The 23467-nt window shown below is 36.7% G+C and overlaps 1 protein-coding gene and 1 long non-coding RNA gene across 2 annotated transcripts in view; one reads left to right on the top strand and one right to left on the bottom strand.

Annotated features, from left to right (window-relative positions):
• LOC147841212 (uncharacterized) overlaps positions 1-23467 on the bottom strand; it is a 1204737-nt gene that overhangs the window by 49715 nt on the left and 1131555 nt on the right. The window lies entirely within an intron of this gene.
• On the top strand, positions 18083-20633 carry irf2bp2a (interferon regulatory factor 2 binding protein 2a). The gene is given in 2 exon segments (NM_199981.1): positions 18083-19034; positions 19448-20633. Coding segments are annotated over 2 exon segments (1476 nt in total). The 5' UTR covers positions 18083-18277; the 3' UTR covers positions 20167-20633.

Below are 23467 nucleotides of genomic sequence, written 5' to 3'. Positions count from 1 at the left end.
TGTGTGTATATATATATATATATATATATATATATATATATATATATATATATATATATAAATAAATGTATGTGTATATATATATATATATATATGCGTGTGTGTGTGTGTGTGTGTGTATATATATTAATATATGTTTGCATTTTAGTAATTTTGTTGTTTTTTTTTATTTATTGCTTTTTTATTTATTTCAATCATTTAATGTTTAAATACCCCATAGAGCGTTGTCTATTCATGTTCTGATATGTGCTCTGTCAGTAATATCGTAACTGATAATGAAAGTGTTTTTGAAGTGTTTTCTCAAACATTGAGTACATATGAATAACAATAAATGGTAAAACTTTCTAACTCCACATTGAAACAGACTGAACTCTTCAGTTGTTTGCATGCACAGCTGAAGTCAGTGAATGGTAAAAATCTAGGCGTGACTTGAAAGGGTTTGCATGAGTCGACACGCCGTCAGGATAACAGCCGTAATCACTAAAATAACACACTCATTCATTGACTCATTTCAAAATGAGCTATTAGAGAGGTTTGGAAAGTATGAGAGCTAAAGCTTAAAAGACGCTCTGATATTATGATGCCATTGATGATGATGATGATGATGATGACGATGATGATTAAAAGCAATTTAATGGGCAGAAATACTGGTTTCGAATGATTCATTCAATGGAAATGGGCTTGTTCCATCAATGCATGTGAAACCAAAAGTGTGAGAAGAGCCGATACACACCCACACTTCATTTACATCACACACACACACACACACATGCGCCAACTCACAGACCTCAGATCAGATATGTGTAGGCATTTATGTTTCCTTTTTTGGGTGTTCACATTAAATTCAGTTTACATAAGGGATTAAATATGCATAAAAAGTGTCTAATGTTTCAAATAAATGTCGCAATACAAGAGAAAATAGCCACAATTGCATGTTTAAAACGTCTTTTATTTTATTGTGACTCATTTATCCATAAGAGTTCTGACTTAAAAAGGTCACACATCTGAGTGTCTATCTCAGAATTCAGATCTTCTTCTTTTCAGGTTTTTATCTCACACTTCTGATCTTATTAATTGGCAATTTTGAGTTTACATCTTACAATTGTGAGTAAATAAATGTCACAGAGAAAGAACACTGAAAAAATGATTAGATTTTGATTAAACATTACTGTAATTTTACTATTATTATGATTATCATTTTTATATATTTTTTACTATCATATATTAAGGTAAGTGGTTGAAAACTATTTATATGGGCTGAATTAAAGCAAACAAATTGAATTTAGTAATGTTCAACTTAATTTGTTTAAATTCAGCCTATGTACACTCATCGGCCACTTTAATAGGTACACCTGTCCAAATGCTCATTAATGCAAATTTCTAATCAACTCAATGCATTTAGGCATGTAGACATGGTCAAGACGATCTGCTGCAGTTCAAAGCGAGCATCAGAATGAAAAAGAAAGGGGATTGAAGTGACTTTGAACGGTTGTTGGTGCCAGATGGGCTGCTCTGAGTATTTCAGAAACTGTTGATCTACTGGGATTTTCACGGGCAACCATCTCTAGGGTTTACAGAGAATGGTCCTAACAAGAGGAAATATCTAGTGAGCGGCAGTTCTGTGGGCGCAAATGCCTTGTTGATGCCAAAGGTCAGAGGAGAATGGCCAGATTGGTTCCAGCTGATAGAACTCAGATAGGCACTTGTTAACCGAGGTCTGCAGAAGAGCATCTCTGAACACACAACACGTCCAACCTTGAGGCGGATGGGCTACAGCAGCAGAAGACCACACCGGGTGCCGCTCCTGTCAGCTAAGAACAGGAAACTGAGGCTACAATTCACACAGACTCACCAAAACTGGACAATAGAAGATTGGAGAAACGTTGCCTGCTCTGATGAGTCTCCATTTCTGCTGCCACATTCAGATGCTCGGGTCAGAATTTGGCATCAACAACATGAAAGCATGGATCTATCCTGCCTTGTATCAACAGTTCAGGCTGGTGGTGGTGGTGTAATGGTGTGGGGGAGATTTTCTTGTCACCAGATCTCAATCCAATAGAGCGCCTTTGGGATGTGGTGGAACGGGAGATTCAAATCATGGATGTGCAGCCGACAAATCTGCAGCAACTGCGTGATGCTATCATGTCAGTATGGAGCAAAATCTCTGAGGAATATTTCCAGTAGCTTGTTAAATCTCTGCCACGGAGGATTAAGGCAGTTCTGAAGGCAAAGAGGGTCAAACCCAGTACTAGCAAGATGTACCTAATAAAGTGGCCATAGTGTATATTGTTTGCACCCAGTTAAAATGATTAAATCCAACATTTGTTTCAGAGAAGTGGAAGTAAATTTCAATAACATTTTTACTTTTTGATTTAAGGCTATATTTTAGTCTGTAAAGTCCATATTTGTACTTTATTCCCTTTATTTAATTTCAGCAAAATTCAAAAGCACTTTCAGCGATGGAGTCCGAGTACACGTCTGTAAATCATGGTAAACCTGTATTACACTCTTTAGTGTTTTGCTCAATTGAATAATGTGTGAGGGAAGTTAAACCTGTGAGACTTTTGTTCATTGGATTAGACGTTTTGTCTTTGACCCTTATAAAGCAAATGCACCCCATTTGCATGAGCCACAACTGGGCAAATAACCAAAGAATCTGAGTGGATTTTATTTTAAATATCCGATTTTATTTGTTTCTACAGCTAACCTCTGAAATCTTGGCCTAAAGCGAGCAGATATTCAGACCTGGTTTTGGCCTCCCTCAGTCAGACGTGTGTTTCCTGTACAAGACAGTCAAGCATCAAATCTACTGTCTAAATGCGAGTTTTTCAGAGAATATGTCATGCTGTATGTGCAAATGACTGGGGATTTTGACAGGAAACCACATCTCTTCTCATCTGTCGGTGACAGCATGCTTTTCACAAGCTACAGCACCGAAAACACCAGAACACTTATGAAGCTAGAGCTGTTTTCAGAAGAAACCTTTAGTTTGAGCAGCTATTGATCACACTTGTGCTTGATTTCAATTCAAACGTATCTTCTTGAGGATGTGCTTGTGTGTGTGTGTGTGTGTGTGTGTGTGTGTGTGTTTGTGTGTGTATTTTAACCTTTCATATAGTTCATGTAGAGCTTTCAAAATTAATGTGTTAACGCATGCGATTAATATGAAATATTTAACACGTTAAAAAAATTAACGCAGTTTCATTTTGTTAATTTCCTGTTGTGGTCGATGTGTGTTTAACATGCAAAGAAATATGGATAAGACCAAGGAAGCACTTTTAGAAGGAAAGTTTTAGTATAAAACAATTAATGTCGCATTGTCAAGCTATCCGGCCTTTCGAGATATATCCAGCTGCAGGCCCGCAGAACCACACACGTTTTAGGCACACACAATCTAGGCAAACCATATATGGTAACTAACTCTTTAGCATTATCGCCACCTATTGAATTTCACAAGTATGGTTTCCCATTTCAGTCATTATTATTATTATTATAACGTTACGATCATTTTAACATCTCTGCAGTTTCTGAACTCAAATTATGTAAATAAAAATAATTGGTTAAAGACACTTATGACTCATGTGTCCACATACACAAAGAAAACATTATGGTTACGATGGATGTTAATGTTATTAACGTCTTTTTGAACATCGTCATCGATTTATTTTGATATATATGATTAATAAATGTTGTACACAATAAACAATAGCGTTTACTTTACTTTATTTCACAAATATTGGAATCGAGACGGCCGAATGGGGAGAGTTGTTTACGATCGCCATTCAATATAATAGACTGAACATTTTATATATATATATATATATATATATATATATATATATATATATATATATATATATTTTTTTTTTTTTTTTTTTACTTTTTTTTTTTTTAATAGTTAATTTGTTCCTATTGCTAAAACAATTTATTGCTTACTATAAATTACTATAGTATTAAATGTGGGAAATCATTAATTAAAAGATTATTAGAAAGTTAAGCAAATAAACACTTAAATCGCTTGAGTAAAATATGAATATGTTATACATTTATTACATTTAAAAAGATTTTCATTACATATAATGTATTTTTGCCTATATTAACTTGCTATTATTTACCTAATCATAAATTAATCCATTATATAAATTAAACCTGTCCAAATTAGATCCTTTAGCAAGGCCAGCAAATGAGTATCTGCCATATTATCGTCAGATAATAATGACTGATCAGCTATAATGACTGATTAAAAACTGTTCAGTCTATTATATTGAATGGCGATCGGAAACAACTCTCCCCATTCACCCGTCTCGATTGCAATATTTGTGAAATAAAGTAAAGTAAACGCTATTGTTTATTGTGTACAACATTTATTAATCATATATATCAAAATATATCGATGACGATGTTCAAAAAGACGTTAATAACATTAACATCCGTCGTAACCATATATGGTTTGCCTAGATTGTGTGTTCTAGATTGTGTGTGCCTATAACGTGTGTGGTTCTGCGGGCCTGCAGCTGGATATTATTGGGCCTTTCCTCCAGAGTTTATTTAACTTTGTACGTTTCATTTTTAATGTTTTAACTTTTGTTTTAATGGAATTTGATACCGCATGAAGAACAAAAATAAAAACCTCCGCGTTTCGTGACTCGGTGGTCCTTTACGGTAATCAAAAATCGCTGCTTACATGGTCGACTCTTTATAAGAGTATAATCTTAATCATATTAAAATCGGAGTGTTGGTGTCCATGTAAATGTACTCGGTGAAAGTGCCAGATGAAGTCGCGAGCTGTCAGAGACAGCGCATTCCTCTGCCTTTAAGTTGATTTCATCCGCCCTCAAATGTTTCATTAAGTTTGACCTGTTTCCCCCTTTAACGCAACTTTTGTACAGCGTCTGCTTCACGTCATTGTGTCGGAATCCTTGTGAAATATAGCCCTACTTTAGAATGCTTAGATTAAGCAAATTTGATGAATGCAATCATGTGTGTGGATGAATCTGAAGTGATCCCTTGCTCACTGGCTGAGCTGTCCTGCGCGGGTTGTGTGTTTGTGTATTTTAACCTTTCAATTAGTATGTTAACGTATGTGATTAATTTGAAATATTTTACTTAATATTTACTTAATGCTAAATTCTGCCTATTTAAACTCTGCTGATTTTTAAAAATTAATATTTATTAAAAAAAAAATGATGCAGTTGCAGTTTTTTTTATTTCCTGTTGTGGCCAACGTGTGTTCAACATGCAAAGAAATATAGATAAGACTAAGGAAGCGCTTTTAGAAGGAAAGTTTCAGTATAAAACAATTAATGTCGCATTACCAGGCTCTCCAGCATTTCCTCCAGAGTTTCATCTCATTTCGTATGTTTCATTTTTCATCTTTCGACTTTTTTTTTAATGGAATTTGATACCGCATGGCGAATGGAAAGAAAAACCTCCGCATTTCGTGACTCTGTGGTTCATTAACAGGGCTCGTAATGAACCGTTTTGCTTGGTAGCACTGATGCTCCCAACTTTGAAAAGTTAAGAGCACCAGCCAAAATTTAGTCGCACCCACCAATTATAAGCTCCGTTACTACAAGTTCTAATGTTATATTGACCGATTTACTGCATTTGAAATCAACACTAAACAATCAACAACAAACAAACAAACAAAACGACATCTGCATGCGCCCACCGGCCCTACACACACAGCTTAACACGAATGAAACTTGGTTAACAATAATAACTTTGCTGTTCTCACGGGTGCTGTGTTATATTGTACAAATAATACTGACATAATAGCTTATTATTTGCATATGTCATCTTAATAGCAATACTGCTTTTTCATGAGCTGCAATAATAGTTTTATCTTAATGAATGCAAGCTCTTTTACGATGGTGTACGTGGTGTTACGGTTTACATATAGCTGCCACCTGCACGGCTGACAGCATCGTGAGGATTAAATGAAGGATTAAACAGAACCTCTCGCGCTTAAAATGTGTAGATATATATATATATATATATATATATATATATATATATATATATATATATACATATGTATATACATATGTATATATATATATATGTATATATATATATATATATATATATATATATATATATATATATGTATATATATATATATAAATGTATGTATGTGTCTGTGTGTGTGTGTGTGTGTGTGTGTGTGTGTGTGTGTGTGTGTATGCAATGTGGTCGTTTATGTATATTTACATGTAATGATTTTTTTTATTACCATTATTAGAAAAAATACATTAACAATTTAAATAATAAGTGGTATCGATATCGTAAAATTTTTAACAAAAAGTATCGGTATACTTAATAAATGCTTTGGCAAAACATTGGTAACATTTGTCACATTTGTCATGCCAATAAAGCAATTATTGAATTGAGAGAGAGAGAGAGAGAGAGAGAGAGAGAGGTTTGCCTCCATTAAAACTCTCCTATACTGTCTTTTGTCGGACTGAGTGAGACTGAGCAGAGGAACACTGGGCATCTTGTTTTTGTTCCGCTTCTCTATATGTTTCAGGGTGTGTTGTCTGTAAGTATGTATAAGGCTGCTTGTATTGTTGCTGTGTACAACTTTCTTATCACAAATATTGCTCGTGCAGCGCTTTTTTAGCTAATGAGCACCACAACACGCTGCCTTACCTCTCTGCCATCGTGTCATTCCATAATGCAGAAGTGTGTGACTTGGGTACGTAAGTTATCTGAAAGGCACATGATCGCTCGCGTCACGTTCCGCCGCAGATTGATTAGTGTAACGTCTTGTATTCAAAGCGTCACATCGCTAAAACATTTAGTTATGCAGAAATTATTAAAAATATAATTAAAATATAAATACTTTTATTAAATATCAATACCAAATTAGAAGCTTCTAAGTATCGATACTCGAGCATCGATGTGCACATCCCTACTTTACGTGTTTATCGTTATAGCTGCGGCCTGTTTAACTCTGCTGTTGTTGTACATTCAGAACGTCTTGATAGCTGTCGTGCTCGGTGTGAACGGCTCTTTATCAGCCGCATCGCAGTGCACTTCTATTTTTATCGGACATTAATACACGAACAGCGTTTTCAGCTCTCCTAACAGGCCCGGATACCAGACCAGACTGGCTTTTTCTACTTCATCATGCTTTTTTTGGAAACTGTTGCACATGTGGCACATCTGGCGCGCCGCCTGAATCATTACTTACTTTTTATGTTCGGCTGGCCGTCGCCATGGAAACTGCTGCATGTTTGGCAGCGAGCCTTTGATGGAGCGCGCGCAGCCGAGAGAGGATCGCGAGCTCTCAGGAATTGGCCTACATCCAGTGTAATCATGGCGGGGAGCTGAAATGAGGCTTTTGGCAGCACACCAGGTTTCAGAGAACAAAGATGTGAGCCACTAATGTTGGCTGCAGAGCTCGCTTGGCATCCTTTGCCATTTCCCAGCAGCCCCTGCCACGGCCGCCTGCCAATCCGCCCTCCCTCCACCCCTGCTGGGACTGCAAAGAGGATCTGAATAAAGAAAGAGCCTTGTTTTTCTCCCAGCTCCTCTGCTCCAATGACATCACCTCTGCAGCCTCCAGCCCCCAGATTCCAGACGCCGAGCACATTTTTTTCTGCTCTCTCAGGCCCTCCATTTTGACTAAATTCCTCCATTTTATAATTGCTCTCCCTCCTCGATGTCACGCAGTGATTGCTGCTGTTTGTGCTGGAGAGAGAGAGAGAGAGAGTGATCTAACCTATATTTCTTGCTTGGAAACGCACACGGTTCATTACAGTCAGCTTGACAGGAGTTTCTGATTAGATTTCCTCGACTTGGGTTTTGACCAGTCATGATATGTGCCTGCTGATTTCTTTAAAATACATGCATAATAATAATAATTTTATTAAATTAAATAGAATGTGCTGAATAATTTACAAGAATCATAACTAAACAAATAAATGCAAAACAAATCATTTTAATTGGCACATTTTATAAAAATTTGTAAAAAAAAAAAAAAATTATATATACACACACACACACACACACACACACACACACACACACAGAGATGAAGTCAGATTTAATAGCCCTCTTTGATTTAACAAAAAAAAAAAAAAAAAAAAATTATATTCCACAAATGATGTTTGACAGAGCAAGGATATTTTCACAGTATGTCTGTTAATATTTTTTCTTCTGGAGAGAGTCTTCTTTTTTTATTTCGGCCAGAATAAAACCAGGTCTTAATTTTTTAAACACCATTTTAAGGACAAAATGATTAGCCCCTTTAAGCTATTTATTTTTTCGAGTCTACAGAACAAACCATCATTATACAATAACTTGCCTAATTCCCCTAACCTGTCTAGTTGTATAGAAGTTGTATATGAGCTGTATAGAAGTGTCTTGAAGAATACATATATATATATATTTTTTTTAATAATTTAACAATACTAAAACAAACATCAACATAATAAATTATAATATATAATAGTTGTTATACAAAATATATAATAATAATAATTTTATTAAAATAAACTGAATGTGCTGAGGCGCAGTAGGTAGTGCTGTCGCCTCACAGCAAGAAGATCGCTGGGTCGAACCTCGGCTCAGTTGGCGTTTCTTTGTGGAATTTGCATGTTCTCCCTGCCTCTGCGTGGGTTTCCTCCGGGTGCTCCGGTTTCCCCCACAGTCCAAAGACATGCGGTACAGTTGAATTGGGTAGGCTTCATTGTCCATAGTGTATGAGTGTGTGTGGATGTTTCCCAGAGATGGGTTGCGGCTGGAAGGGCATCCGCTGCGTAAAAACTTGCTGGATAAGTTGGTGGTTCATTCCGCTGTGGCGACCCCGGGTTAATAAAAGGACTAAGCCGACAAGAAAATGAATGAATGATTAAATGAATGAATGAATGTGCTGAATAAATTTTTGAGGGGTCCAAATTCGCTACATGTAAAAGGATGTGACATGTTTTTTTAGTACAATAGTATAAAATGTAATATATATATATATATATATATATATATATATATATATATATATATATATATATATATATATATATAACATTATTTTTTTAATACAATACTAAAAAGGAAACAACCCTATCATACATTATAACATATAAGTTATTATATAAAATATATAATAATATTAAAAATGAATCTTAAAGAAAGTACTACTAATAATAATTTTATTAAATTAAATAGAATGTGGTGAATAAATTACAATAATTATAACTAGTCAAGTAAATGCAAAACTGATCATTTTATATTGCATATTTGATAAAAATTTGTTACAATTTTTTTTCCTGTTTGACCAGTAGCACATTCAATTTGATTTATAAAAAATATATAAATGCAATACTAAAAACAAGTCACTAAAATACATTATAATATATAATAGTTATATAATAATAATAATAATAATAATAATAATAATAATAATACTAATAAATAATATTATTTAATAAAATACATTAAATGTGCTAAATAATTTAGCATTGGTCCAATTTCGCTACATGTAAAATTGTATGTGACTTTTTTAGTACAATACTACAAAAGAAACATCACTATAATACATTATAATATATAATTGTTATTATATTATAATAATAATTATATATATATATATATATATATATATATATATATATTATAATTTAACTATTTTTATACAATACTAAAAAAGAAATATCACTATAATAGATTATATTATATGGTTATTGTATAAAATACGGTATATAAGAAAATAATAATAATAATATTTTTTTTATACATCAAATTAAATGTGCCACATAATTAACGAGAAAATTAACTGGTCAAATGCAAAACTGATCATTTTAATCTGCATATTAATATGATGTTGTTTATTCAATGTACAACACCAAACTAACTAAAGGGCAACACAGAAGGCACGGATTAAAAAATCATTTAAAAAAATAAGAATAATATAAAAATTGATTAACTACCTTGTAGTTTTTAGAATGAGCAAAATAAGAATATATTTCAATAAAATAGGTTATTTTAAATCTCTTAGAGGGGAATTAGACTGAAAAGTATAAAGTATAACACTCTTCAATATGCATCTGAAAACTATTCAACATGCATTATCAAAAGCACATGCATAATGTATGAACAGTAAATATTCAAATACATAAATATAAGTATGCAAATGAAGGCATTTCTGACTATCTTTGTGAGAAGCTGCATTAACGTACTGTTATAAATGCAATAAACACTGCTGTGGATGAGCTTATAATCACTGAAGTGAGGTTGCACAACCGACTCGCATCTCGCAACAAAAACATTCTCGCTTGAATCGCTGCTCAGGAGAGAGAAAATAGCAACACAGTAAACAGGATGTTGCCTGTCAGTGGGGCTATCCTGGTGAGCGCAGCGGTTGCCATGGCGACCACTTCCTGACAAATTTACGGCCAATCAAAGGGAGGAAAAAGAGGCTTTACAGACTTGTCTGCACACACTGACATTGTGTCAGCGGGTTCACTCGACACACTTCAGCGAACCCGAATGCATTGTGCACGTTTTAACACGCAGCCACATTTTATAGTTCAGACTAATGTTATTGTACGCTGTCTGTAAGTGCGTCTGGGCCCTAAAATGAACATGAGACGCGTGCTTACAAGAGCTTGTAATACTTGTGATATTATCATTATTTGAAGAGTTTAGAAGTAAAACCCACTCAATTTTCATCTAAAACGAGCATGGTTTCTCAGGATGTTGTGTGATGTTTAAGAATGTGTTGTTTTCATTGCCTTTAAAGTGAAATAGCTGAACATAAACGTTTGAAAAAATGCTAATTTGAGATGTTTTTGCATCTGAAGTCCTCATTTGATGTGTTGTTTTGGTGTGTACAGTTCCCCCTCCTGAACATCTGTTGCAGACGGGTTATATAATGCAGAAAATGGGCCACCGCATGGATGAGAGAATGAAAACACACACTGTGTTGCTGACACACTGATGAATGCATGACACTTATGAATAAAACATGCACTTTTCTAGACCAAACAGTCATGTGCTTTGGTAAGCTGTCGGGCTGGGCGATATGCAGAGCCAGACGGAATCTGCGGACGTTTTTTGCTATTTCTGCGGAGAATTTTGGTAAAAATCTGCGCATTTCTGTGGATTTATTTTGGGAGTATCCAGCGGAGTATCATAACTAAACCCTTAATATATTAAATTAAAATTAATAAATTACTGAATAAAAACTGAATAAATTCAGATTTACACATTTACTCAAGTTAAAAAACAGAATTAATAATGGGCTAAAAATCTTCGGAATTCTGCGGAAATTCTGCGGAATTCTGCGGAATTCTGCACGCGCAGATTCCGTGTGGGCCTAGCGATATGGCAAAAGTGCAGTGTTGAAAATAATTTTCCATATTGAAAGATAATCATATATATATAGTGTAAGTCAGAATTATTAGCCCCCCTGTTTAATGGAGAGATTTTTTTTTTCAACACATTTCTAATCATAATAGTTTTAATAACTCATCTCTAATAACTGATTTATTTTATCTTTGCCATGATGACAGTAAATAATATTAGACTAGATATTCTTCAAGACACTTCTATACAGCTTAAAGTGACATTTAAAGGCTTAACTAGGTTAATTAGATTAACTAGGCAGGTTAGGATAATTAGGCGAGTTATTGTATATTGATGGTTTGTTCTGTAGACTATCAAAAAAAAAAGTAGCTTAAAGGGGCTAATAATTTTGTCATTAAAATGTTTTTAAAAAAATTAAAAACTGCTTTTATTCTAGCCTAAATAAAACAAATAAGACTTTCTCCTGAAGAAAAAATATTATCAGACATACTGTGAAAATTTCCTTGCTCTGTTAAACAATACTTGAGAAATATTTAAAAAATAAACAAAAATCAAAGGGAGGCTAATAATTCTGACTTGAACTGTTTATGAGCAATATCACATGAGTAGCGGTGTGATATGGCTGTATATTGGCACTGGTGGGAGGCAGGTGTTGGCGAGTGCCTTACGCCTGTTTCACACCACAAGTGCAAGCAGTGCATGAGCAACGCATATGGAGAGCAGAAGCAGCGCGCGGGCGTTCGCCTTTCCCACCGACTGCCTCTGCAGTGCGCAACTCATCGCAAGCTGCTGCACAGATCAATCTATCTGTCTATTCTATCTAGTTAGCTATCGATCTATAAATACACTTTTTTTTACTTACTTTTTACCAAGGCCCGCGGGAACTTCTACGCCAGTGATGTAGGCTTACAGTATAGTTGTAATATTAGTCACACAATATAGTTGATGATATTTACACATGATCAAACTAGTGTGCAACTTACTAAGCAAAACTGATACTGAAATATTTTTACATTTGGTTTTGTAGATCGGGCCTTAATAAATATTTGTTGCAAGAATTGTGGTGATTCAGCTCATTTTAATTAAGTAGTTTGAACGAGCAGCTAAAATAATGTTTTGAGTGCACTGTAAACAATATTGGCTTCCTCACAATTTGTGTTGAGACAACGTGGAGTTTGGTGAACTTAATTATTTTTACAAATTCAAATGGGTTGAACATAAAACAATTAAGTTGTGCCCATAAAAACCTCAAAAACTTTGTTGATTCAGCTGATTTTAAATAAGTAGTTCAAACAAGCAGCTAAAGTCATGTATTTAAGTGCATATGACTATTAAAATGCGCTTTATTTTGATAGTTCCAGTTATTTCATAAGCTTAGATGTAAGTTTTGTAATAATGAGGCATTGCTGAGTGCTGAGTCATGATATTGTTGATCTCTCAACTGCTTTTTTGCTTCAGGACGTGGAATTTTACTTTACATCATTTGATGACCCAACACGGAAACAGTGAATCATTGAGTGGTAAACCACGTGTATTAACATTACTACATTGGATTTAGGTCTGATTGTTAAAATATTATTCAAAGGCCCCCATACCTTATTAGTAATTAATTAGTTAGCTAGTAATCATTAATAATAGTTAAATAGTGACTAATTAGTTATTGGTAATGCACTGGATAATAAATAAAGGTCCTGTGAAGTGCTTTGAAATGTACATTTTTATTAGATGTTTGACGTAATCTCAACTGAAACATGAAGAGTGGGTGGGACATAGTGTAGCTCCTCCCCCTTTTGAAAAGCAGCCAATAGTGTTTTGTTTTTATCGCTGCTCTGCCAGTGGGAGCATCAAATGAAATTCTATTGGGAAGCGTCTTGAAGGGGGTGGGGCATTGCAGATACTAGAGAGCATTTGATTGGTTATGATGTGATCAGACTGTAGTGTGAGGTGACATAAAAAAACAAGAATCTATTCATGCGGAGGTGACAAACTACAAGCTTCACATGTTTATATCAGTTTTATATCTTCTAAATGCAAATTGTAACTGGATTATAGCAATACAGATATCCTAAAAACCAACGATACTGGTACTTGCTTCTAAAAAACTTTATTAAAATTTTATTGGAGCTTTCAGCAACAAAAAAAAATGCTATTTTAAGATTTCCTTTACATCTACGTCTTCTCATTATCAGGTTTTCCAAGGCTGTGGTAATTTTGTGTTTTCATTATCGCTCAGTAGCTGATTTTATGCTTGTTTTGATTTATTTTAGACTGCCAATCACTCAGATTATGACATTTTTAAACTGTAAAACTTCAACAATAAAGTAATGTATTTGCATTGGTTTTTAATAGTAACAAAAATAGTTTATGTGCAGTCTTTATACACACTTGCTTTTCTGTCTTAAGGTTTTTGTCTCGTTTCTAGTTCAAATATCTAGAAATTAAATTAAATCGAGAAGAATTTCTAGACAAGTAAACATACTGTCACAATTAAATTAGTTCTTCCTTATAACAAGCAAAATAATGTTATTTTAAAGCAAAAACATGTTTATTTTACATTATTTAGCTTTTTTTTAAGTGAAAAACTAATTTAATTTAGACTTATAATTTCTGAAAGCAAAACAATATTTTTAAAAGTCTAGAAAACTTTCAAAAAACACAGCATGGCTGACAAAGTACCCTTATATAAAATGATCATATATGGTGGCCATATTTAATATATCAGTATATTTTGATCAACTATCCACCTATTTACCATTTCAGCTTTAGTTTTTCATTCTCTCCACAAGCGAACAGCTCAATCTAATTTAAAAGCAAAAACAGGTTTATTTTACATTATTTAGCTTGTTTTAAGGGAAAAACTCACTTAATTTTGTCTTAAAAGGAAAACAGTATTTTTACTTTTCTAGAAAACTGCATATTTAACTAATAATTAAGTGATAAAAGCATCTTTTGCAGTGTACCTTTGTGATTAATGCTTTCCAAAATATTGACTGCACAAAAACACAGCACGATTGACAAACTACCCCCATTTAAACTGATCATATATAGTCATATTTTATTTGTCAGTATATATTGATTAACTGTCTTCATATTTACTATTTCAGCTTTAGTTTTTCTTTCGCGCCACAAGCGAACAGCTCTATGACCCATTTTAAAGTCACGACCTGCCCATTGAAAAGCACTGATATCAAAAATAATCTTATTTCAAAGCAAAAACATGTTTATTTTACAATATTTGGCTAGTTTTAATGAAAAAACTCACTTAATTTTGACTTGAAAGCGAAACAGTATTTTTTTTACTTTATATTTTTAACCAATAAATAATCAATAAAAGCATTTTTTAGTGTAATTTTCTGATTATTACTTTCCAAAAACAGCACAATTGACAAACTAACTCTATATACACTGATCATACTGTATATAGTATCAATAGTCTTAGTATATTTTAATTAACTATCCTCATGTTTACTAATTCAGCTTTAGTTTTTCTTTCTCTCCACAAGCGATCAGCTCTGTGACCCATTTTAAAGTCAAAAACTGCCCATTGAAAAGCACTGATATCAAAAATAATCTTATTTTAAAGCAAAAACATGTTTAATTTACATTATTATATATTAATACTTAATTTTGACTTGAAAGCAAAACAGTATCTTTTACTTTTATATTTAACCAATAAATAATCGATAAAAGCATTTTTCAGTGTAATTTTGTAATGATCGCTTTCCAAAAACAGCACAGTTGACAAACTAACTATATAAAGTGATCATAGTCATATGTAGTTTGTCTGTATATTTTGATTAACTGTCCTCATGTTTACTATTTCAGCTTTAGTTTTTTTCACAAGTGAACAGCTCTGTGACCCATTTTAAAGTCACAACCTGCCCATTGAAAAGCACTTATATCAAAAATAATATTTTTAAATGCATAAACAGGTTTATTTTAAATTATTTAATATAATAAAGTGATAAAAGCATTTTTTGCAGTGTAATTTATTTGACTATTGCTTTCAGAAATATTGACTGCACAAAAACACAGCACAGTTGATAAACTATCCCCATTTAAACTGATCATATATAGTCATATGTAGTTTGTCAGTATATTTTAATTAACCATCCACCTATTTACCATTTCAGCTTTAGTTTTTCATTCTCTCCACAAGTGAACAGCTCTGTGACCCATTTTAAAGTCACGACCTGCCCATTGAAAAGCACTGATATCGAAAATAATCTTATTTCAAAGCAAAAACATGTTTATTTTACAATATTTGGCTCGTTTTTAGGAAAAAAACTCACTTAATTTTGACTTAAAAGCAAAACAGTATTTTTACTCGTCTAGAAAACTGCATATTTAACTAATAATTAAGTGATATAAGCATCTTTTGCATGTGTATCTTCATAATTAATGCTTTCCAAAATATTGACTGCACAAAAGCACAGCACGATTGATAAACTACCCCCATTTAAAATGATCATATTCATATTTTATTTGTCAGTATATTTTGATTAACTGTCCTCATGTTTACTATTTCAGCTTTAGTTTTTCATTCTCTCCACAAGCGAACAGCTCTGTGACCCATTTTAAAGTCACGACCTGCCCATTGAAAAGCACTGATATCGAAATCACGACCTTGAGTGACACGCCATGCTCATGTGAAATCAGATCGGCCTGCTCTGAACGCAGCAGGAATTAGTTGTCAGGCCGGAAAGAAAAGCCGATATTTACAGTTGCTCTGCTACAGAACACGCCCTGCTGCTGCTGCAACTCCATTCAGAGGCTTGGTCAATCAGTCGAAGTCAGAATTATGAACCCTCCTCTATATTTTATTCCCCAATTTCTCTTTATTAAGATTTATTAACTGATTTCTTTTAATGCCATGATGACCACGGATAATATTTGACTAGATATACATCAAAATACTAGTATTTAGCTTGAAGTACTTTTACTTTATATATTTAACCAATAATTAAGTGAATTTTGCATTGTCATTTCGTGATTATTACTTTCCAAAAACATCGCGGTTGACAAATTATCCTTATTTAAATAGTCATGTTTAATTTGTCAGAATATTTTGATTAGCTTACCTCATGTTTACTAATTCAGCTTTAGTTTTTCTTTCTCTCCACAAGCGAACAGCTCTGTGACCCATTTTAAAGTCACGACCTGCCCATTGAAACGCACTGATATCAAAAATAATCTTATTTTAAAGCAAAAATATGTTTATTTTAACATATAAATATGTTAATAAATCTAACTAGGTTAACTAGGATGAAGATACTTAGGCAAGTCATTGTATAACAGTGGTTTGTTCTGTAGACAATTGAAAACATTGCTTAAGGGGGGTGATAATAATGACCTTAAAATGGGTTTAAAAAAATTAAAAACTGCTTTTATTCTTGCCGAAATAAAACAAAGAGGACTTTCTCCAGAAGAAAAAATATTATAGGAATTACTGTGAAAAATTCCACGCTCCATTAATCGTCGTTTGGGAAATATTTAAAGGAGAAGCAGGAGGCTGAATAATGGTGACTTCAACTGTACATGCGCTCTGGCTGCGGGCCAACAGATTTGCTGTTGGTTGAGAAGGGCGAGGCGAGCTGTGGGTACGTGACTAAACATCTCGCTTCCTCTTTTTAACGTCACGAGGGCTTGCACAAACACATCCTGCCTTGTGTCTGCAGATTTCAGACGCATTGCTTCACCCATAGAGCCCTGGAGCTGCACTCAGCTGGAACCAATCCAACACAGAAAAGGGAAGGACCTACAACGCTATTTGTTGGTTCTTCTCCCACTGTGGACTTTGTGTACTCAGTGACCAGACAGGATCATATAACCTGTAGAACCACGATCAGAAAAGCAGAGTGTGTGTGTGTGTGTGTGTGTGTGTGTGTGTGTGTGTGTGTGTGTGTGTGTGTGTGTGTGTGTGTGTGTGTGTTCAGTGTGGGGATTAATGAAAGCTTGAATGTGTGATTTCACAAGTGTGATGAAATGTAATGTACAGTACATGCCCAGGGCTTTTATTATTGTGGGTTGATGTGTGGTGATTTTGTGCACTTCAGAAGGGGAATGTGGGGGGAGATCCAGATATATTTGACTTTAATACATGGACATAAACTCATCTGAATTTACTTTACACCAGCAAGAGGTGAAATATTAATACAAGTTAGTAAAAATGTTTACATTATAAATAATGAACTCATTATTTAAACTATTTTTATTTAATCCAAATCAACTCTGGCCCACTATAAAGGTCTAATGCTCGGACAAAGAAGTAAATAAATAACCAGACCTTTTGTCCCAGTCGTTCGTGATTAATAAATGTTTCATGAAGCGCTTTGTAACCGACGACAGAAAGTGTATATCCACACTAACAGTCCCGTGCCAGTAAATGAGTTTCCTCATATTATTTTCCATGTTTTCCCCGATGTCAGGAACCGTGTTCGGCTTTAAAGAGTAGATGTGACCGCTCGCCGTTCCCTCCGGCGTGAAAGAGTCTGGCTGATTTGCATATAAGCTCCTCGTACGTCAGCGCGTTTAAAGAGAACTTTCGACTCTCGGAGATGTGTGTGTGTGTGTGTGTGTGTGTTTTCTTCTCTTCTTTTTTTCCAGCTCGTCTCTGATATCGAAAGCTCTCCGCGTCGCAGCTCTGGCCTGGATTCAGCACAGTTAAATAAAGGCAGCGCGCGCGGGAGGGAGGGGGAGCCGACAGCGCATGCGCCGCAGGGGCTGTTCTGTCGAAGAATCAAGTAAATAGACGCGGAGCGGCGGTGACGTCACTGCTCCACATTGAGCTCCAGCCTGGCCGCGGTAGTAGTGAGTGAGAGAGACCGAGCGCGCGTCGTAGTAAAGCACGCTACTATGAAGTTCTGTTTGTAACTTAATTATTACTTGCGCTACCTTGTTTTTCCCCAGCATCATTCCACACAGGATTGTGCCGTATTTCGGAGGGTTTTTCGCCCGAGAGAGAGCGATGTCGTCCGCGGCGGTTGCTGCTTCGAGGAGGCAGTCGTGTTATTTATGTGACTTGCCCCGCATGCCGTGGGCTATGATCTGGGATTTTACCGAGCCCGTTTGCAGAGGATGTGTCAACTACGAAGGAGCCGACAGGATCGAGTTTGTCATTGAAACAGCCCGGCAGCTCAAAAGAGCGCATGGATTTCAGGACGGCAGACCGGCGGGGCCGGGCAAACAGTTACCGGGGAAGGAGATCCACGCGTCGGGAGACCCGGGCTCGCGCCCGCCGCAGCCGCTGGATCGCTACCCGCTCTCCTCAGAGCGTCCGCCCAGATTGGGAGCCGAGTATCAGTCTGCGAGACAGGCGAACGGCATCCCAGTGCCTAACGGATTCTCAAAACCCGACGATCCTCCGGAGCTCAACCGCCAGAGCCCGAACCCGCGCAGGACTAGCGGCGTGCCGCCCAATTTAGTGCCTTTAGTGAACGGCAGCATGGCGCACGCGATGAACGGCAGACCGGGGCAGATGTCAGATCTCGGAGGGAATAAGCGACCGGCGTCGGTCTCCAGCACGGAGCACGACAAGGACAAGCACAGACCGGACAGCCTGACGCCGGAGATCAGCGACGGCCACAAGACGCGCGCCGACGACTGGCTCAACAAGAACAAAACCGTGCGGGAGCTGATGACGCTCAACCCGTACGACGGCAGATTCAAGAAGGAGCACATGCAGCAGAGGGTCATGTACGAGACTGGTCCTGCATCCAAATCAGGTATGCTATTATTTGTGTTCAGGCGTGCTGCATTTATTTGTTTTTAAAGCTGGATAGACGTAGAAAGGATCAATAACAGTGACTATTTAGTGTACAACCTAGGTGTGTGTTCTTTATTGCAAGCTGGATGGACTGGAGATTAAAGCAGATCTGATTAACTTGTGTGTGTTTATTCACACATGCAGTGCAGTGCTAGCTTTGAATGAGAGCTCTATGGCATGAGTCAGCTGCGAGAGCAGAAAATTTCCGCTGATCAAAGCTCAACGTGTGTTTGCATGTGGTGCATTTGCAGGCAGCCTCATTGTTGCGTCTGGCACTACAATGCATCACTGCGTCTGCCACATTGTTATTGCATAAAGGCGGCTTTGTGCAGCTCATTCATGCAAGCTCCTGCTCTCTTTTTTTTTTTGCAGATCGAGGCAAACATCCCAAGAATCTGAAGAGAAAAGCTTCTCCGGAGCCGGACGGGGAGGGCACGGCTGGGAAGATTAACGGAGACGGACAGCAGTGGCTGCCGTCGGCATCAGGGGACGGGTTGAAAATGCCCCCAGTGCCGCCGCCCAGCTTCACCTCTCCACCTTCCACCATCTCCCCGCACCCTCGCACCACCCCGCCGGAGGCAGGAGCCGCCGCCGCTGCCACCCAGAACGGACACTCTCCCATAGCAGCGCTCATTCTGGCCGCAGACAATGCTGGTGGCAACAGCTCGCCGAAGGACGCCAACCAAGTGCACTCGACCACACGCAGAAACAGCAACAGCCCGCTTTCACCAAACCAGCGGCGGCTGGCGCAGGGTGCAGGGACGCCTCACGTGCCAGGCATGGATGCGGTGCATCCGCAGAGCATCCCAGACTCGTCCGTTCCCAGCAGCATCCCGCTGTGCTGCACGCTTTGCCACGAGCGGCTGGAGGACACGCACTTTGTCCAGTGCCCTTCGGTGCCGTCACACAAGTTCTGCTTCCCATGTTCGCGGGAGAGCATCAAACAGCAGGGCGCAACCGGAGAAGTGTACTGTCCGAGCGGCGAGAAATGCCCCCTGGTGGGCTCCAACGTACCATGGGCTTTCATGCAAGGGGAAATCGCCACCATTCTGGCAGGAGACGTCAAAGTAAAAAAGGAGAGAGACCCTTGATTTGCAGCGTTTTTGGTTTCCCCTTTCCCTTTTTTTTTTGAAAGAATATTCAAAAATATTGGTCTATATAAATATATAAATATATCACACGCATACCATCCAGACAGAACTAACGGACTTGTACATAACGGACTTAAGGGACTTGCATACTTGGTAAACATTTGCTGTACATTTTTTGATTTTGATCTTCTTTTCTTTTTGAATACGTTGTGTTTCTATATATTTTTTTGAAGATAAACAGGTATGTGCTCATTATATCGGACTACGTTCTTCTTTGTCGATGTTTAACGATTTCTCGATGTACTTTTAGGTATGGTGGCAGTTCCTGTTAAACGTAGAATGTGACTAATGCAACTCTACGAGCACTTGGCAAAAAAAAAAAAAACTAAAGAAAAAAAAACGCTTCTAGCTGTACTTGTATGCACTTGTTTAAAAATTGCCAAATACATTTTCTGATCTTGTATTAACGGAGAGTCTCTGCTTGCTTCTTCTGAGGATTTTCGAGAGTGTTTGGTTTGTCGAGGCATCTCTCGGAGATGCCATCAGGTCGGTAGTTCATGTTACGGTGTATTTAGCAAATGCTGAGTACTAACGATCAGTATGCAGCCTCGTTAATACATAACAGCTATAATCTCCAGCGGTAACATGAGCACAGGCATGTAAATCATTGCCCTAACCAGTTATCTAGGTCGTGTTTGGGTACACTAGGTAGGTAGGAGGGCTTTGTGTATTGTGTGTTGCAGGAAATTGCCTCGTCAGACATGGGTGGAGTTGAGTGAAAGCGACTCGTGTGTTGACTAATGCTGAAAAACCCTACCATCTGTGTACGTCACCTCAGTTACTTCTGGAATTTTGGCCTCTCGCTGGCGCTTGTAAATCGCTAAACCAGTTTTCGCCTGACTTGAGTGTGTTTTAAATGAAAACACAGACAAAATATTGCATTATTGATGCTGACGGTTATATAACAGCGCAGTGTTTTGGAAAACATGCGCATGGAGTTTTCCACACACACACATGCGCGGGGCCTCTAGAGACATGGTAGCTTGTAAAACAACACATGGTCATGTGATCAGTTCTGGAATTCCCAAGTCACAATGGTTTGCCCTTTTTTAGTATTAGTCTGGCACTAATAATCTGATTTCATTTCTGTTTTAGCTTTATATAAGGAGTGTTTTTAGACACATTTTTAAATATATCCATCAGTGCATTCATAGCAATGTTAAGTCTTAAGTTTGCATGCACTGTAAAATATATATCAATAAATTAATATCTTTTATTTATTTATGCTTTTGAATTGAATTTTAGGACTCTAATCTGTCCTCCAGAAACTTTTGATATTGACAACATTGAAAAAGTGACTATTATTGACATTTTTAATGCTTTAAAGTGATAAATTGTCTGGATTATTGTTGTAAATTACAGTACAAATGCTGCCAGTGTTTTTTCCCTCTTATATTACAGACTTCAATATTATTTCAATATTTCTTATGTAATATATTGTTTCAAACTATTAAAATGTCAATAAAAGTCACGTTTATTAAACAGAAGGGATGAATATTCATCATTAAAAGTTGGCAGAGTAGAGATTAAGGACCTGTAATACAATTCATAACCCTAAATCAGGGGTCACCTGACTCCTGGAGGTCCAGATCCCTGCAGGGTTTTGCTCCAACTTATCTCAACACACCTGCCTGGGTGTTTCAAGTATACCTAGTAAGACCTTGATCAGCTTGTTCAGGTGTGTTTGATTCGGGTTGGAGCTAAAATCTGCAGGACACCGGACCTCCAGGAACTAGTTTGGTGACCCCTACCTTAAATGAATGTAAACAAACCTGTTAATTACAAAATATGGAACTTATTAATGATCATATTAGTATTTTTTAAAGTGTGCGATTAATATTGCTGCACAATATGAATGCATAACATACCTTATATACTGTAACTGTGTAACTTAAGCAAAGCAGCCGTGTGTAATGTTGAAAATCCAGTCGCTCTTCATAGTTTATGCTTTGGTTCTAGTCATGAGTTGTGCATGATCGGGTGTTGTTTGTTTGAAATACCATGTTAAACATATCAGAATGCAGTTTTTAAGTGATGATATGCAGCAGCAGTCAGTGCAGGCAGTAGAAGAGACAAACTATATTGTTCAAACTATTAAAATGTCAAGAAAAGTCACGTTTATTAAACGGCAGGGATGAATAATCATCATTAAAAGTTGGTAGAGTAGAGATCAAGGACCTGTAATTCAATTCATAACCCTAAATCAGGGGTCACCAATCTCGTTCCTGGAGGTCCGGTGCCCTGCAGGGTTTACCTCCAACTTACCTTCAAGTATACCTAGTAAGAGCTTGATCAGCTGGTTCAGGTGTGTTTGATTCGGGTTGGAGCTAAAATCTGCAGGACACCGGCCCTCCAGGAACAAGTTTGGTGACCCCTACCTTAAAAGAATGTAAACAAACCTGTTAATTACAAAATATGGAACTTATTAATGATCATATTAGTATTTTTTAAAGTGTGCGATTAATATTGCTGCACAATATGAATGCATAACATACCTTATATACTGTAACTGTGTAACTTAAGCAAAGCAGCCGTGTGTAATGTTGAAAATCCAGTCGCTCTTCATAGTTTATGCTTTGGTTATAGTCATGAGTTGTGCATGATCGGGTGTTGTTTGTTTGAAATACCATGTTAAACATATCAGAATGCAGTTTTTAAGTGATGATATGCAGCAGCAGTCAGTGCAGACAGTAGAAGAGACGAAATATATTATTCAAACTACTAAAATGTCAATAAAAGTCATGTTTATTAAACGGCAGGGATGAATAATCATCATTAAAAGCCAGAGGTCTAGAGTTCAAGGACCTGTAATGCAATTCATAATCCTAAATCAGGGGTCACCAATCTCGTTCCTGGAGGTCCAGTGCCCTGCAGGGTTTAGCTCCAACTTGCCTTCAAGTATACCTAGTAAGACCTTGATCAGCTTGTTCAGGTGTGTTTGATTCGGGTTGGAGCTAAAATCTGCAGGACACCGGCCCTCCAGGAACAAGTTTGGTGACCCCTACCTTAAATGAATGTAAACAAACCTGTTAATTACAAAATATGGACCTTATTAATGATCATATTAGTATTTTTTAAAGTGTGCGATTAATATTGCTGCACAATATGAATGCATAACATACCTTATATACTGTAACTGTGTAACTTAAGCAAAGCAGCCGTGTGTAATGTTGAAAATCCAGTCGCTCTTCATAGTTTATGCTTTGGTTATAGTCATGAGTTGTGCATGATCGGGTGTTGT

The sequence above is a fragment of the Danio rerio genome, chromosome 13 (assembly GCF_052040795.2).
Source record: "Danio rerio strain M-AB ecotype USA chromosome 13, GRCz13ab, whole genome shotgun sequence".
NCBI lineage: Eukaryota > Metazoa > Chordata > Actinopteri > Cypriniformes > Danionidae > Danio > Danio rerio.
The sequence above is the reverse complement of the archived record's forward strand: the minus strand, read 5'-3'. Positions and strand labels throughout refer to the sequence as shown.